The sequence below is a fragment of the Muntiacus reevesi genome, chromosome 11 (assembly GCF_963930625.1).
Source record: "Muntiacus reevesi chromosome 11, mMunRee1.1, whole genome shotgun sequence".
In the NCBI taxonomy this organism is placed as follows: domain Eukaryota; kingdom Metazoa; phylum Chordata; class Mammalia; order Artiodactyla; family Cervidae; genus Muntiacus; species Muntiacus reevesi.
Window position 1 is genome coordinate 16,879,032 of NC_089259.1, and position 18,056 is coordinate 16,897,087.

The following is an 18,056-nucleotide window of genomic DNA, read 5'->3' on the forward strand; positions in this document are numbered from 1 at the left end:
CTTCACAATGTATAAAATGTTGAAGAAACATTTTTCAAAAAAGGATAACAGACAGGTCTCATTTCCCTATTCTCCTTTACCTCAGTTTTTCCCAATTCTCTTTGGATCGTATCTGATATTTGTGTATCAGTTATTTGAAAGGAATTGTACTTGCCCCAGCAAGGTATCTAATGACATGCAAAATAGCCCCTACCCTTAAAGAGGCTTGGAACCTATAGGAAAGTAAATCATTGTGATATACTGTGAAATAAGATAAGCCATGAGGGTCAAAGGAGGGAATGATCAATTATAAGTGGATGGGAAAAAACTTAAACTGGGCATGAAAATGTGGAAAGATATTTGGGGGAAAATTATGGACCACATTGGCCATGGTACATGAGTCCTGATTTAAGACTAGTTAATTAGTCTCAAAAGTCTGTTTTTAATCTCTTTAAAAGCGAAGAGCTAGCTCTCTTGGTAAATGAGATATTGTACAAAAGTGCATGTACAAGATAATTTTGTTGTTGTTGTTCAGTCGCTAAGTTGTGTCTGACTCTTTGCAACCCCGTGGATTGCAGCACACCAGGCTTCCCTGTCCTTCACCATCTCCTGGAGTTTGCACAGATTCATGTTCATTGAGTCAGTGATGCCATCCAACCATCTCATCCTCTGTTGCTCGATTCTCCTTGTGCTGTCAATCTTTCCCAGCATCAGAGTCTTTTCCAGATTGGCAGAGTCAGTTCTGCCAATCAGGTGGCCGAAGTAGAGTTCAACTTTAGCATTAGTCCTTCCAATAAATATTCAGGGTTGAGTTTTTTTTTTTTTTATGCACTCTTTAGAGCGGCCAAATCCTAGATGACTTTACATGATTTTGACTTTAAAGTGAAATACTCTGTTGGTTCTTCACACTGACTCCACAAAGTAGGTATAGGCATGAATCTAATTTCCCATTTGAGGAGGAACCTAGGAATCTGTGTCCCAGCTAGCAGCTAACTAGCCATAGATGGAAGGCAGCTGATACTCCTTGACTAGTTGCAGTGTGCTGTGCACCAAAAGTGTTTGTCTAATTTAATTTTCATAATAATCCTGTGATGTTAATACTGTTTTCATTTTTCAAAAGTGGAAGTAGGCTCAGCAAGGTTAAGCAATTTGTCTAGAGTCACCCACTTGGCATATGAACCCAGATTGGTTTGATTCCAAATTCCACTAGTAAAGTTCTCCTTTCCTTGTACTACATTATTTCTTTTTATTCATTCACACTGTTTTTATTACCACTGTAGCATGTAGTCCAGCATAGCAGACAGTATAAAATTTTATTCTAAATGAAAAAACAGCATGTATGTTTTTTGTCTTGAGTAACAAGGTGAGTGTTGTGCCCTGGAGCTAGTCAGTACTGGAAACAGGAGAAAGTGCAGCCCTTTGTGAAGCACTCCTTTGTATGGTGCACTGTCACTGTTGATCTACTAGATTCCTCAGGAAGAAAAGATTAGAAGACTTTACAAAAGGAGCAAACTAGATTTTAAAAGAAGTTACTAGTGCATCTGTATGTTTCATTTTTGTAACTCTCTGAATGATATTTTAATATAGTAATATAAGTATTTTTTAAATCTATAATTATATATATAGTTTAGGGTTGAGAAAATTAAATATTTGAATCAACTCTCAGGGAGATTGAAGGGAAGGGTGAGAGTGAGGTGAAATGGAAAACTAGCTCTCTTTTTATAGATTGAAATGTTAAAACTGAGTTCTTCCTGAACTTTAAAGGAAAATTTTCAGATATGCCTAACGTCTTCTGTAAGAATGAAAAATTGTAAAGTCTAAGAATGAAAAATAAAGGAAGGCAAAATCTTAGAAATAAAATTTTTGATAGGGACCTTGTGTTCTACTAGTGAAGTAGTCTAGAGAGAAGTTTAGAAAAAAATACAGATATACAGAAAAAGCACAAAAATAAGGATAGTGACTTAGTTCATATGAACAGTTATTCACTGAAATGCAAAAAGTGATTGTTTTATAAAGCTCTAAGACTATAAGTAAGCTCAATTTAATAAAATAACTCTTCTTCATAATTGAACCATTGAAGAAGCAGTGAGGTATTAAATGGTTTTTTATGTGGTTCTTCATATGTTAAAAAACAACAAGCAGAAAACCCAAAGAAACTGAGATAGATAACTGTTAGAAATTGTTCCACATCTTCGCCTGCATTGAATGTTCACGTGAACCTGAGTTCTTGACCCAGATCTGTGTATGGTTTTAAACATAAAATTGTTTCCATATCTAGACCTTTGTTCACGTGCCATCTTGTCTTGAGCCTGGGCTTGACTCCTCAGTGTCTTCTTTTCTCTCCGCACTTGTCTCTTTTTTTTTAATCTTTGGAACGCCCTGACACGTGAGAAATTGCTCGAGTTCGCTATGGAGGAAAAGTATTCATGACTTGTTCATTCATGTCTCCCTTCCCCTCCCCCATCATCCATACGATACATTCTCCTTGTTCATGAACTGGCACAAAGGACTAAAGAAATTCAGGAACATTTAAAAAAAAAATCTCAAACTCAGAAATGTCCCTTGGGTAGCTCATAGAAACTTGCTTTAGGAAGCAGTGCTTATAAGAAGCTCATCACTAGCTTCTTTGAAATCTGATCATCATGCAGACTTACATCAAAATGACCCTCACTTATGTATATTACAGTCCAGTGTAGAAGTGACAATAGGTAACAGCACTGTTAAAAGTGCTGAAATGTGTTCACTCATTTACTTCGCACAAATGTGTGAGGTAGATACTCTCATTATCACCGCTTCACAGATGAAAAATTGGAGGCACAGAGAAATTAAGAACGTTCCCGTATCCACAAAACTAAGTTGATAGCAGAGCTGTAATTTTGACTCAAACTGTCTTGGTCCCAGGGACGGTGGTACTTTTAACCTTTGTGCTGCCTCGTGGTGTATATTAATTTACCACTAGGTATATGCACTATTGTGATTAGTTTCTTTATTCATGCTTTATCTGTGTTTGTGTCACTGTGCTATAGCAGGTCCTTCTGTCTGGATTTTGGCGTCACCATCTCCCATTTAATCTTCCCAGAAAATAAACATTGCTCTTCCTGTTTTACAGACAAGAAAAACCTGAGGTTCATTCAGAGATACCATGTAACTTGCTTGGTGTGTTTCTCAGCAAGTTGTGTGTCTGTAGCTCAGACTGTGTTTTCCTCATCTGTAAAATGGGCATGATAATACTTATCAGGGTTGCCATGAGGAATAAATGTACATTTATGAGAATGGTACCTTTTAAAAACATCACAATTAATCGTTAGTTTCCTTTAGTTCATTTTCTCAACTATACAGTGATTTCCTAAGAACATAGGACTGAGCATACAGTTAAACAGTATTTGATCTGTTTGTCCTGGCTTACAAGTATGTAGAAATGTTCTCTTCTGACGTACCTCTGTCTCTCTCACTGCCTTCTCAGAATGGAATAAGTTCAAGGAAAAAGAGGTGTAACTGAACTCCAGCATTGTTAAATGTGGGCAGTGTTCTCTGTTATACTGCCGTTGGAATTTGTTGTGGTGCTTTAGTTGTGAATCATGTCACTAATTACCCTGAGGTCGGTGTTCATTAGTCAAGTACAAACAAGAGAAATGGCAATTGTAAAAAAATAGTTTGGAAATATCCTCTGTACTTAACCTGTTGAAATGGAAGCACTTGCACTCTTGTTCAGAGAGTATCTTCTATAAGGTCATGATGTTAGAAAATTACCTGAATATAGTCCAAGAATTTTCAGTCTCTAAACTAGTGTCATGACATATCCTAACTGTAATGGTGTGGAAGGACTCTGGAATCTAGATGTGCAAGGAACAAAAAAATAGAGATATCTTATGAGATCTCAATTCTATTTAATGTAGTTTCTGAATTCCTCCAGCAAAATCAAAAGCTGTTATTAATAGTGAGTTTAATGAAATTTTAGAATCACTCTAGGGCAATTGTTCTTAAACCATGTAAGTTCAGTTACTTTTAATTATAAAATAGAACCAACTTTTTGACATATGTCTTTTTCAGATTTTTATGTCATGTTTTAAAAACTAAACTGCCACAACCTAGTCTGTTTTAAAATGCATTCAAGTGGCCTTTGCATATGTGGCTTTATTAATTTGCATATTGGTTCTTAATATTTTCTGCTACTGAAATAGACAAATATCAAAGGTATTTTTGGTGTCTTCCTGTACATGCTAGATTTAGAACATGATAAGAAAACTTAGAATAGGAAACAGCTGTATTTTGTGTCTCACTCATTCCAAAAAAAAATTATTTTTATTGTTTTTGCTCAGTTTCAGCCTCCGTTAAGTTACAACAGATACTTCCTCTTCACGATTTTTATTATACTCTTTAAAAATTCTCAAAGACTGACACACTGCATTGTGTATATGTGTATATGTGTTGTAATTTATTCAACCAATTTTCTGCGCTTGGACATATAGGGAGCTTTCAGTGTTTTCCAGTTTCAAACAATGCTGCATCCTGTACACATACGTATTTTTACATTATTGAAAGTGTGTCTTCAAGGTGAATGCCTAGAATCAGAATGCTGGGTTAAAGGGTAAGAGTGAGTATGTGTGTGTGTGCGTGTGTGCATGCACACAGGCGCATGTGCCAAATTCCCACCCGTTAGCGTTATACCATTTTGTTTCCCACCAGCAGTATATGAATGTTATCAATTTCTCCACAGGGCTGCTAACTTAAATTTTCCAAGTAACACATTAAAATATTCTTCCTACTCATCATCACCATCATTTCAAAAAGAAAGCATTTTAATAAGGGGGAAAGGACATAATCAAAATAAAGGATAAGAGAATCTCTTTAAATTTAAATGAAATAAATATAGCTCCTATTGTGATTGTTTTTTTCTTTTTCCTGAAGTTAAATGCATCTCTTCACTATAATCAGAGGGATGGGAGTTTTTCGAAATGCATAATCGTGTCTTTCCTTCTGCTTGAAATCCTTCAGCGCATTCCCCATCTCCTCAGATCTTACCATGGCTATATCATGGCCTATGAGGGATCTCAGTCCTCCATCTGCAGACACTGTGGATTTGGTTTAATCCTTTCAACATACCAGGTTCTTTCCAAGGAGGCCTTTGCATCTGCTACTCTCTCTATTACCATTAAAGGAGTAGACAAGCTAGAAAAAAACAAAACTCTTACCTGACTCTACTTTAATTGTTATGTGACCTTATGAAGTTACTTGGCCTTTTACTTCTTCCGTTTCTTTTACCTAAGATAAAAGAAGTTGTATAAATGACCCCCAGATTCTTTCAGTTTTAAATTATGAATTTCCCACCAGTCATTTTGATAGGAAAATGATGAAACTCAACACATTCACCCTATGACTAATAACTGTAACTTGGCCATAAAAGCACATATTTGTTTCTCTATTTTATTTCCATAGGTTATTCCTATTTTTATTTAGGTAAAATTGGTTTATAACATTATATAAATAAATTTCATGTGTGCAACAGTATGACAGCTATATACATTACGAAGAGATCATCACCAAAAACCATTGATCACCATACAATAGATGCCCTTCACCAATTTACCTACCCCTCAGCCCTTATGTTCTAGTAATCACTATCTGTTCTAAGTATCTAGAAGTTTTTGTTTTTTTTAATTCATTTGTTTTGGTTTTTTTAGATTCTACACAAGTGAAATCATTTGGTATTTATCTTTTTTCATCTGACTTATTTCATTTAGCATCATGCCTCCTGGATCTATCTATGTTATTGAAAACGGCAAGGTTTTTTTTTTTTTTTATGACTGAGTACCATTTACCCAGACAGATACATAACAGACGCTCTATTCATCCGATGATGGGCTCTCAGGTGCTTTCCACATCTTGGCTATTAAAGATAATGGTGCAATGACCATAGGAATGTATGTGTCTTTTCCAGTTAATGTTTTCATATTCTTCAGCTCAGTACTCAGAAGCAGAACAGCTAGATCACATGGTAGTTCTAGTCATAATTTTTTGAGGCATCTCATGCTGTTTTCCATAGTTGTACCAGTTTACATTCCCACCAGCACTGTGGGAGGGTTCTCTTTTCTTCTCATACTCACCAACACTGTTAGTCCTTCTCGAGAATAGTCCTTCTAACAGGTATGAAGTAATATCTCATTGTTGTTTTAGTTTGTGATGTTGAATATATTTTCACATTCCTGCTGGCCATAAATATTTCAATTATTTTCAAAAAGTATTGGTTGAATCTATATAAGTAAAGCAAATTTTGAGTTTGGAAACCGTTCATTAAATTTGTGAATTACCTATACTTCTGGGGTCCTGTAGCTTGAATTCTGTTTTGGCCACTGCTTTTAGCACTGGTAATTTTGTTCCCCTTTAAGGAGTTACTGAAATAAATCTTTTTAAGAGATGGAAGAAGGAGAGAGACTTGTTAGAAAAGTTTGCCTGGAGTTAATTTCATATTCTTTTATTATCCTGGTCTTGCCCTGTTTAAGTGCCTGGAGTTAATTTCATATTCTTTTATTATCCTGGTCTTGCCCTGTTTAAGTGATATTCTTTGTACTTTTATAAAATTGACTGTCAGAAAAATTGGTAGCAAAGTCATGAAAAAAATGAAGAAAGAGATAAAAGAAATTTAAGAACTAGTGATTTTAGGATAGTGTAATGTTGACCTCTGGAAAATACTGCTGTTTAAGAAATATTGTTGCTCATTAAATACTCTGGTTGATTTAAATATGTTCTGTGTCTTTACATTTATCCATTCGTTCTTTTAAATTTGGAGTTTATTTTTTAGAAGTCATATTATAAGTGGATTATTTGGTTTTCAGGACAGCTCAAAAGAACTTTTTAAAAATAATTTCCCTTAGGATTTCCTTAAGATTCATCTACTAGTAGGCACTATTTATAAAATGATATATATAAAAGGGTCATTATCTTCCCTCATTTGTGATATCTGGGGTTGGATGTGGCATGCAGGTATTAAAAAGTTTTTGAGTGTTGGGAGATAGTAAAGATCAGTCCTCAGGACAGGAGTAACTTAATACAGTGACAAAAGACTGGGTACCTTGTTCATCAGAGGTCTAAAATTGCAGTTGCCTCAGATTCTTGCTAGCTGCATACCAGTTATAAGTTAAATGTTTCTCAGTTGGGTATATGATATTTGCTGATGTTCCATTTTCTGTTCCTCAAATGAGTCGCTAATTCTTTAAATACCAATCCCATAATTAAGGTTTATACGTCAGATTGACTCTCAGTATTTTGAATGTAGGATATGAAGATAAAACTCCTTGATAAAGTAGTGCCTTTCCTTTTAATTTTTTATGGATATAATACATATATTTTCATACCTTCTTTTGGTAAACTAGCTACTTGGTTGATTTTCTTAGAAAAGATCACTTCTAAGTTTGAAATCAATCCTTAGGATGCTGGAAAGTGGTTTTACACACTTCAAAACTTTTCATCTTACTTCTTTTACTTTAATATGGAAAGGAAGATTAGATAAACCATCTACTCTTTTATAAAGATGTAAAAAACAGTGGGCAGTTTGGGGGGACGGAGCGGCTAGTATTGTCATTCTAAGGAAACAAAAAGTAAATTCTGAGTTTTCTTAATACAGATTTTCTGGGTAAAGAGGAAAGAGATAACCCTCTGAATGTATAATTTACTTAAAAATGCAAAGCCAACAGAGAAAAATAACTTTTGTACCCAAATGTCCCTGTAGTTAAGATTTACCTAGGTTTTGAAGTTGTAGTTGAGGAAAACTAATATTTGTCTGTTATATATTCAAGAAGAATCTTATAAATTTTTTGATTCATCTTCCTGTTGACAAGCAGGCAACAAAATTTTCTCCAGTAATAAAAACTATCTGATGACTATTTTTGCTTATATTTTAAAATAATATCCATGCTTTTGAGGTCTTGCTCACAGATACTTAATCCAAGAAAATTTCTGAGAAATCTCAGTTATAAACTCAGCACCTTTCTTCTGTATTATTAAATTGTTAGTTGCTTTCCAACTCAAAAATATATGTTTAGAGTGCTAAATATATTTGTTTTTTTCTGAAGAATGGTATCAAATAAAGGCACTTCAGGGTCAATTGAAGAAAACATCTTTACAACATATATACTTCTCTTGAGATATAAAGAACTGTTTTTAATTTCTTCCCTAGTTTTCTTTTTAAGGATTTATTTTGTTTTAAGTTTATTGAAAGGAGACTGTCACTCACTAACAAGAAAATCCTCCACTGTTATTTTTATGGAAATGGGTTTGCTTATTTAGCTTACTTCTATGATTTATTTGAAACCATTGCAGCTCAAACCCAGAGAACAGCAAAAAGAAAACTTAAACCTTAAAACAAAGAGTGTTTTGTTTATCCAAATTTGTTTTTAGGACTTGGAAGATTGAAAATGTGAAAATCAGATAGATTGAATGCTAATTTAATTATATATCTTTTTTCTCAAGTGAAAATAATTTTTTTAGTTAACTTTGGAAAACTGCTTGAATTTGGGGAAGAAAAGATATGTTGGAAAATGAAAGCATTTCAGTGTAGATAGTGCTTCATATCTAAATTTTAACTCAGCGCGATACCTTATTTATGTTTGGTAAAATGAAAATGTAATTGTACTTAGTTATTTGACCCTCTAGTTTTGCTGCTTTTTATGGAAGGACCTATGTCCTTACTTTACAGGTTATTTTGACATACAATAACATCTTGTCTACTTGAAATAATATTCTTCAGCTATTCAATATTTGACTTAACAACCTTGCAATTTAAAGAAAGATGGATCAAGGCCTCCAAAGTTCAGAAAGATAATGATTGTAAACCTAGAATTCTATATGGAGAAAAGTTCTAATCGACTGTAAAGGGAAAATACAAATTTCTAGACATTTAAAAATTTGTTTGGCTTAAATGGTCAAAACATATGTACTGTTCACTAAGTGTCAAGTATTATATGTTATTTCTCTGATCTAAAATACTTAAAAAACAAGTTACTTATTGTGACATAAATATGCCTTTAAAATATACCTGTAGTAGTATTTTTAAAAATTTACTTAGCAAAATAACATTTTGTTAGTTTCCACATTACTTTTTGTGGCATATATAATTTTTAAATTGAGTGCTGTTAGATGCAGAAAATGAACCAAAAGAGTAATTTTAAAGTATGTTATTCTATATATACAGTATCTGCTTTTTACAAGTTACATAGCAAGACAAAATCCTAAATATTATCTGTAAGTGTAACTGCTCGACATCCTCAAATAGTGTCAGTATGTCATTTCTACAGAAGATATTTTTACTGTTTTTTTGAAAAATACTCTAAAGACACTTATGGATTCTTTAAATGACTCTTTCTCATTTATATTATTATAGTTTAAGAAACATGATTAATAGTTTCAATTAAGACTGAAAATTAAAATTAGATGTATATTGAATAAAGGTATTAAACACTTAAGTGAAAATTTTGATATTAATTATTTAGTATAAAATCACTGTGATATTCAAAGACCACACAGATGGTTATCACATGACTTAAATCATGATTACTTTTATATTTTGAACAACTTTTCTAGAGACTTTTTTTCATAATGAAGAGAAAGGTACAAATCAAAGTGGCTCAGAAAAATAAAACTGAGTGTATACAAGAACAGAATACATTTTAATGCTTAACACACATCAAATACTTTTTTAATACTAAAAACCTTCAAGTGTCCACATGTTTATTTTCTTTCTGAGGTGGAGAAATTGTTGTCCAGGAAAACACTTTTCACAGTTGAAGGACCTTGGAGGTTCTGTCCCAGTAAAGTCCTGGTGTTCTTATTTCAGACAGCTTATATTGTAGATTCATTGTCAGGTATCTTATTTTTCAATGTCTGTAGGTTATGTTGAATAAAGTTCTCTGTGCCTTGAACTTCAGAGAATCTGGAGTCACTTCTCCTGGTAGACCAGTTTTTCAATTTTATTGAATTCTGAATCGTGTCCGATGTGAAGTAGTAAATGATAGGGTCAAAGCAACAGTTTAAAACAGCAATGCAGAGAGTGATTGGATACATGGTCCTTACTGCTATTGCTGCTGAGCAATTGACAAATGCCTGTGTTCTCATAAGAGAATATAAAATAAGGTTGATATTGTAAGGCACGAAACAGAAACAGAATATGACCAAATGTACAAATATCATTCTTAAAACCTTAGTTTTATTTATTTTACTTCTACTTAATGTTACAGGTTTATTTAAAGTTCTCAGCACCATACTAGAACAAGTTACGTTTAAAATGAGAGGAATAAAAAACCCCACTATTTCTATGAAAATTACAATCCTTGAGAGAAAGGTTTTCCATGTAGCTGCTGGAAAATTTTCAAAGCAGGTTGCTGAAGTGTTGTTACCCGGAGAAGGAACAAAAACTGCTGGTGCACTTCCTCCCATCACAGTTAACCATACAGCAATGCAAACAATTTTTGCATTTCGTTTGGTTCTCAGCGTCTTCGACTTAAATGGGTAGACGATGGCCAGAAACCGATCAGCACTAATACAGGTTAAGAACAGAATGCTTCCATACATGTTGGTATAAAAGAACATCACTGAAATCTTACAAAGTAAATCCCCAAAGGGCCAGTTCCTTGTTGCAAAGTAAAAGATCCTGAAGGGTAAAGTAAAAACGAAAAGCAAGTCTGACATCGCCAAGTTAATCATGTATGTTGTTGTTTCATTTCGCACTTTGAGAGTACAGAGGAAAATATATATGGCGACACAGTTGGATATTAACCCAAGCACAAACACCATGCTGAACATGCACCCATACAAGGTGTACTTAAAGGAGTCATTATACATGCAGTCGGAGCTGTTGTTGCTTACCATTATAAAGGCGCGTCCAGCTTACAGTGTTGAAGCAGCTCCTTTGGTCAGCAGCAGTCTCCTTTGATATTCAGATCGTGACCACTTTGTAACCTCCAGTGTATTTGCAAACCCTTTGGATCTTTGCAAGGATTTACAAATATTTCTTTTTCTTCCAAAAGAAACATGAAGTTTGTTGCTATAAAGTTTCCAGTTGATTCTTCAACAAGAAAAAATTTTCATTTTCAAGTCTCCAGAAGATCTGTGATCGCAGGGCTTCGTATTAAAAACACAATGAAGCCAATCCATTGGATTATAAAGTTTAAATAAAAACTGTGTTCTGACACGGAGTAAAACTCCTCATCCTGTAAACTTCTGTTTCCGTGGTCAAGATGAATATTCCAAAATGAAAGTTTCTTTATGCTGCAGAATGTTTAAGCTGAAGTTAGCAATCACATTTTGCTTTTCAGTGCAAAGTTTCTGAGACTTAAACATTCCCAGTTCAATCTCACTTATTTCTTACACCTTTTAAATGAAGTTTTCCTTTTCGATATTCCTGCAGTGGATCCCAGATAGGGGTAAGCAGAGGAGTCTTTCAAAGGTCCCGAAATAAATTCCTAAGCGTGTTCACTCCGGCTGACTCGGAGGCCTTTTCCTCGGTTGCCAGCTGTGTTGTGAGACGGGCTTTCTCTGAAGAGAAAAAGAGAGGCTTGCTCAGTTTGTAATATGACATCACAGGAAAAAGAGGCTGGGCTTGAACAAAGAGAGGTTTCAGCCCAGTTTGTTTGCAGTTCCTTTAATCTGATACCGTATCTGCTGGGGATATACCTAGGAGGCTTGCATGAGCAGTCTGCCCTTTAACTCCTTTTATGCGGAAATGCCTTCTGGAATGTTGGCTACCTCTTAAGGAGGTTTTTTTAAATTATTATTCTTTCTTTCTTTTTGGTAGTAATCAAGAGAGAGGGAAAAAATCTGTATGTGATTGCTTCTGTGTTTGGTATTAGACTTTTTGGGGGCTGGGGGAACTAAAATGTGTAGGTATATTTATAAATTGAAATTGTTGGTGGTAACTTAATATAACGCTAAAAAAAATTATTGGCTGTAAAAGAGAAATTTAATCTTTAGTCGTAAAAAGGATTTGAGTTGAGAGACCCAAATTTTGCCACCCTTGGCTTCTGTTTTCTATAATTGCTCCTCAAGATTTAATTTAATTGCCATGGTTGTGAATGGCTCTAATCCTTAATCTCTTTACTTTTTCATAAACAATTTTCTCACATTCTTTCCTCTTTTCTATAAAATTAAATTAATATTTTATTGCACTTCCAATTTTTTTAATAATCACTTTTACCGAAGAATAAATTTAAAAATGTTTCTGTTTGGTGTAGTAGTATTAGTCTTACAGAACAAAATTGCATCTTTGTAAACAAAGATATTTTTTCCCTATATTGCTTGAAATAAATTTTGGAAAATAAAAGTTACACTATTTCGCTAAATTTTAGGTTCAGAATTTTATTTTAATCACCTCGCCACCCCCACCCCCCCACCAGCCCTCCCTTTACCCCATTTATTATGACATTAACTATATATTGGACTATGGGTCAGATTTTGTTTTCGTTTAAAAGCTCTTGTGAGTGTTTTCTCGCTATATATTTAAAGTGTACTCATTTTTAAAGCCCAAAGAAATTAGAAGAAAGTATGTGTGGGAAAGGGATAGTTGAATATAGATGTTACTTCCTCAAGGAGTGATGATATCACAATCTATAGACACATTTTCTTATTTTTTCTTATTTTATATTACCATTTTTCAGAAAAGGCAACATCTAGTTGTATTATATTGTTACTATTTTCTAGTTTGGTTCCATTTGGGCTGAAATTCTTCCTTTAGGTTATCAGTGAAGGAAATTTAAGAGCAATTTATTTTTCTTTCATGAATTACATAGTTAATTTAAAACTGATGTTTTGTAGTCTGTTTTATGCTGATTTTTAACCTTTTTAATTTGGACTGCACTCTCACCAAGATCAGCAACTTTTGTTGTTTGTTGATGAATATCCCCTGAATTATAGTCTGTTGTTTTGACAAGGAAATACATAATCAAGTGACACACAGAAAAATTGGAATATTACTTGCACTCAATAAACCTAAAACTTTAGAAGGCTGAATTTCTTTGTATCACACTGGTTTGGAAGAGAGGCAGTATGTGTTCATAAGACAGGTGGAAACTTAAGAGTGAACAGTAATAAGGAGAGTAGTTAATAAGTTTGTATTCTCATTGGGGAAAAATTTCTGTTATAGTTTCTCAGTAATCTGCTTTCAAATTGACAATCTCTTTAGGTATATCATTAAATAATGAAATATAATCAGTTATATGCCCTGATCTTGTTTACTTTTACTTTCATTTTGAATATGGCATTGTCCCATAAAATGAACTAATGAGACATTGGAATATTCTTCCACATATTGATGTTATTCTCTTGACTTAATATTCAGTTAACTATTCAATTGTAGTTTTTTTCATGTTTCATTTGCTTAAAATTGGATAGATCACTATTCATTGAATTAAACTTTCTGTTATTATCAGTATATTAGTATATGTTTGTATTTCCAATTTTTACACAGTGCGTGGCCCTTAGCAGATACTCACATGTTTACTGAGTCATGAATTATACTGATAAACTGGAATTTATTGAGAATTGTTTCTACTGAGGAAGAACAACAGCAGAATGACTGAACGGGCAGATCATTGAATGCTAGATGTTTCAAAATATTTAATTTGACTTCTAATTAAGGAACCAGAGTGAAATTAGATAACTTTAAAATTCCTTAGATTAAGATATGAAAATTGTGAAATAACTACTTATAAAGGCAGTTAAATAAGTCTAAGTACTCCAGTATATTTAATAGGTGCTTTTGTATTTGACAGACTTAAGAGACCAAACAGTTTATTGTGAGATCTGTATACTTCTGAAGGGAGGCCTTGTGTGCTGCAGTCCGTGGGGTAGCAAAGAGTTGGACCCAACTGGGCAACTGAACAGCAACATACTTCTCAGAGTTAAATCTGGGAATCTGTTGGTTTCTTATACGGGTTTTTTAAGAGCTGATTTGAAATTTTATGAATTTCATTACTTTTCACTCTTCTTATCACTTTTCAAACTTTAAAAAAAATTTTTTTTTCAAACTTTTATTTTATGAAGAAGCCAGGTCAGTAACTAACTAGCCTTCAAAGTATATATTTTATTTATCACTCTAGTAATGGTATAGTTGTGTTTTAGTTGTAATTTTTTGTTGTTGTTATCAGTTTGAGAGAGAATTCTGTTAACTTATAAGTGTAAGGATTTGAGTAACTTTTGAGTTCTTGACTAAATTTCTGCTATAACTGTGGCTGTGCTTATAGTTGTGTTTTGGCTATAGTTGTGGCAATGGTATAGTTGTGTTTTAGTTGTTATTTTTAGTTGTTATTTATCACTCTAGTAACGGTATAGTTGTGTTTTAGTTATTTTGTTGTTGTTGTTATCAGTTTGAGAGAGAATTCTGTTAGCTTATAAGTGTAAGGATTTGAGTAACATTTGAGTTCTTGACTAAATTTCTGCTATAACTGTAGCTGTGAGAAGGCAAGAAATTTGACTTTTTCATGTTGTTGTTTAGTTGCTAAGTCATATCCGACTCTTTTGTAACCCTGTGGACTGTAGCCCACCAGGCTCCTCTGTCTATGGGATTTCCCAGGCTAGAATTCTGGAGTGGGTTGCCCTTTCCTTCTCCAGGGGGTCTTCAACTTTTTCATGCCTGATTGAAAATAGGTTTTCTTGAACACTGCTATAAACAAATAATGTGTAAAGTGGGCTCCTCAGCTATTCTTCCTTTCTGTTTTTTCATATTGGTTATTTCTAGCATTTATAGTAATATCAGTTTTATCTTGTACCTTCTTTATTCTCACTTCTTAAACTGACCCTGCTGCTCTAATCTATATGGTTGTTGTACTGTCTTACTTATTTCCAGTCCTACCAGTTTACCCTGCCAGATAGTCATAGATCAAGTCATGAATGAGTCCACTAATTATTTATTCATTTATACCTTTCATTTCATCCAAAAAGGACTTAAAGCAGATTATAATTTTAAAACTGTCAAAACTGATGGAACTAAATATTTAAGATTTTTATTTTATGTAAGTTATGCCTACATTTTAAAAATTTAAAAAGGGAGTTGGTGTGGCACAGTTAAAAGTTTTTAAATGTGAGAAATGTGAGATAAATTATTCTGAATATTAGTCATATCCATTATTCTAAAAATTATTCCTTTTGAATGCAATAAATGTTTGCGAAAAGCAAAAAAAAAATCTTAAAACATAAATTCTTAAACACATTAATAAAACAATAAAAAATAATACAACATGGGAAAGAGAAGAATGGGAAGGGCAGAAAAATCTAGGCAAGGGGAAGCTGCTGCATTTGGCACAAGGGAGAAAAGGAAAATAAAGTAGATTTCGTAGTTTTCATTTAGTGAAAGAAAACATTCCAGGGTGTCAAAGAAAAAAATTTGCTTTATTTCAGAAATACATTGTGAATCTTTACACATGAACCACTTCAAATCATGATCTGGTGGTAGAAGGTATGCCATTTCTTGTTGGCTCTCAATTTAGGAAAACCACCCAATGTCAAATTTTGGTTCTGGGAAAATATATTATTTGTTGGAAGATTAAAATAGTCCAAATATATGCAAAAAATTGAATGAGAAAGTATGTGAAATAAATATATTCAAGTTTAAAAGAGAGTGTGGGACAGTGAAATTTTTAAATGTAAGAAAAACATTGTAAATTTATTTTATTCATTTTGAATACAAGAAATGTTTTCCTTGATGAGAAGTGATTCTTCAGGGTCCTTTTCCATCTCAAATTTACACCTATGAAAAAAGCCAAAGTTTTCTCATTTTAGATATTTCCATGATAAAGTTTCTATTTAGATTTAGAAGCAAAACTTCCTCACTTTGAAAAAGAACATTTATAACTTATGTTGATAGAATATATTTGTTTTATATAAAAATATTTTAGCCTAACAGGAACATTTATTAAATTTGTGATAATTTATGTCATTTGAAAATGATTTACCTTTCTGTTATTACTGCAGACACATAACACTTTATGTTATTCTTTACTGGAGCATGCGTCATCTACGCAAGTTCAAACGGTGGAACCAGATTGTAGGGATGGGTGGAATTAGAAGAAAGATTTAAAAGCTAATGGATGGTGATTTGTAACAAAAGTGTACAAGAATGATGGTTGTAGCAGGTTCAAGCAAAGAGATGAAGTAAAGAGAAGCAAGAATGTGGTGTAAGACTTTACTTGAGTGAGCATGTTTATCACTGTTAACACTTGAGTTGTTCCCTTCCTCCTTTTTTCCTATCTCTTCCTGCTCCCATTCCTTCATCTGCCACTCTTAAAACTTTATCCCATTTTTCTGTGGAGACCTTTCGATCTCATCAATTCCTCTTCTGTACTTCCACGATACTTAAAGTGTCTTACTTTTAAAATATATTCATACAATTGAATTCGGTTTAAAAAAACAAGGAAGTACTTGTAATATAGAGTATAACAGTAGCTTTTGCACAATATGGAGATGAGAGTCAATCAAGTCAGTTAAAGGGCCTTCAGAGCAGATGATGTCTAGAGAACGCTAGCCTTTAAAGTTGAATAAGTTTCAAATTTCAAGACTTAATGACTAGAGCCTGGTAATAATGTCTTAGTGTAGTCCATGGGGTTGCAAGAGAGTTGGATGTGACTTAGTGACTAAAACAACAAAAACAGCAATAGTCTCAGTATAGTCATGTCTTTCTCAACCAAAAACACAGGAGATAATTTGAGTGATTGTCTCAGTTCTCTGAAGGATGCCTCATAACTAGTTTCATTCTAAATTCCTAGAAGGGCAAGGAGTATATACATTTCATTTCCTTCTTTCCTTTTTTTAACAAATGACATATTCTTAAGGTCTAACACAATGAACACGATTGCAAGTACATTTAAAAGCAGAAATACATTTGACTTTAAGCATTTATGTAGATGTTTTGCTTTTAACCTAGTCTAACCAAGCCGAAATTCAAAGGAAAAGATTGGCTCTTTAACATATATTAAATGCAAAGGCATATGGAAGAATTAATCACTAAGATTCTAAGCCACTAGTAATCCATTCCCAGAACAAAATTTTCATGGTCACTTCTTTTTATTGGCTTGCCAGCATGTTCATTTTGATCAACTGATTTCACATTCTTGGGAATTTTGAGGACTTCCTGTCAATACCAGCTGTTACCAGTGCTGCCTCAGAAAGGTTACAAACAAAAGACCGGAAGGATTGACTACAAAAGGGCCCCCTTTAAAGCCAAACCTTTTGTTTTTGTTGTTGTTTTCAGTTAAACAAAAACGAACCCTTTCAGGCTGACCAAAACAAGAGAAAGATTGCTGGATTGTTGTCCTGGTTTATATGGATAGGGAAATAGGATAAGCACATTTAAATTATTTTTCCTGGTTATGCTATCTTTCTCTCTGGTATGCTGTATTTATTTGTTTATTCAGGAACAGATATTTACTGAGTGCAAACTGTGTGCCAAGAGCTCTTCTAGGTGTTGGGAGTATAGCAGCAAATGAAAGAGAATTTCTGGGCTTATATTTTACTGTGGGAATATAGGCAATCAATAAGCAAACAGTTGTATGGTTGGACATATGGTAATAAGTTCTCTGCAAAAAAACTACATTTATTAGGAAAAAGGAGGTTCTAGTAGAGAGCTATCGGAGAAGGCAATGGCACCCCACTTCAGTACTTTTGCCTGGAAAATCCCTTGGACAGAGGAGCCTGGTAGGCTGCAGTCCATGGGGTTGCTAAGAGTCGGACATGACTGAGTGACTTCACTTTCATTTTTCATTTTCATGCATTGGAGAAGGAAATGGCAACCCACTCCAGTGTTCTTGCCTGGAGAATCCCAGGGACGGGGCAGCCTGGTGGGCTGCCGTCTGTGGGGTCGCACAGAGTCGGACACGACTGAAGCGACTTAGCAGCAGCAGCAGCAGCAGTAGAGAGTTATAGGAAGGGTAGGACATATGGTGATAAGTTCTATGAAAAAAAAAATACATTTATTAGGAAAAAGGAGGTTCTATGTAGAGAGTTCTAGGAAGGGCTTGTTGATGAGGGGGCATTTGAAGGAAAACTTGAAAGAAGTGAAGAATAAATCACATAGCTGTCTTAGAGAATTACCCTTTAAC

The 18,056-nt window shown here is 33.9% G+C and overlaps 2 protein-coding genes across 4 annotated transcripts in view; one reads left to right on the forward strand and one right to left on the reverse strand.

Moving 5' to 3' along the window:
• The window catches only part of RB1 (RB transcriptional corepressor 1), a 117,857-nt gene that overhangs the window by 73,071 nt on the left and 26,730 nt on the right, over positions 1 to 18,056 (forward strand). The gene's annotated exons all lie outside the window — the stretch shown is intronic.
• LPAR6 (lysophosphatidic acid receptor 6) lies at positions 9,458 to 11,555 on the reverse strand. Its single transcript, XM_065902305.1, has one exon. It carries the CDS (start codon positions 10,837 to 10,839, stop codon positions 9,814 to 9,816), a length of 1,026 nt encoding a protein of 341 aa, XP_065758377.1. The 5' UTR covers positions 10,840 to 11,555; the 3' UTR covers positions 9,458 to 9,813.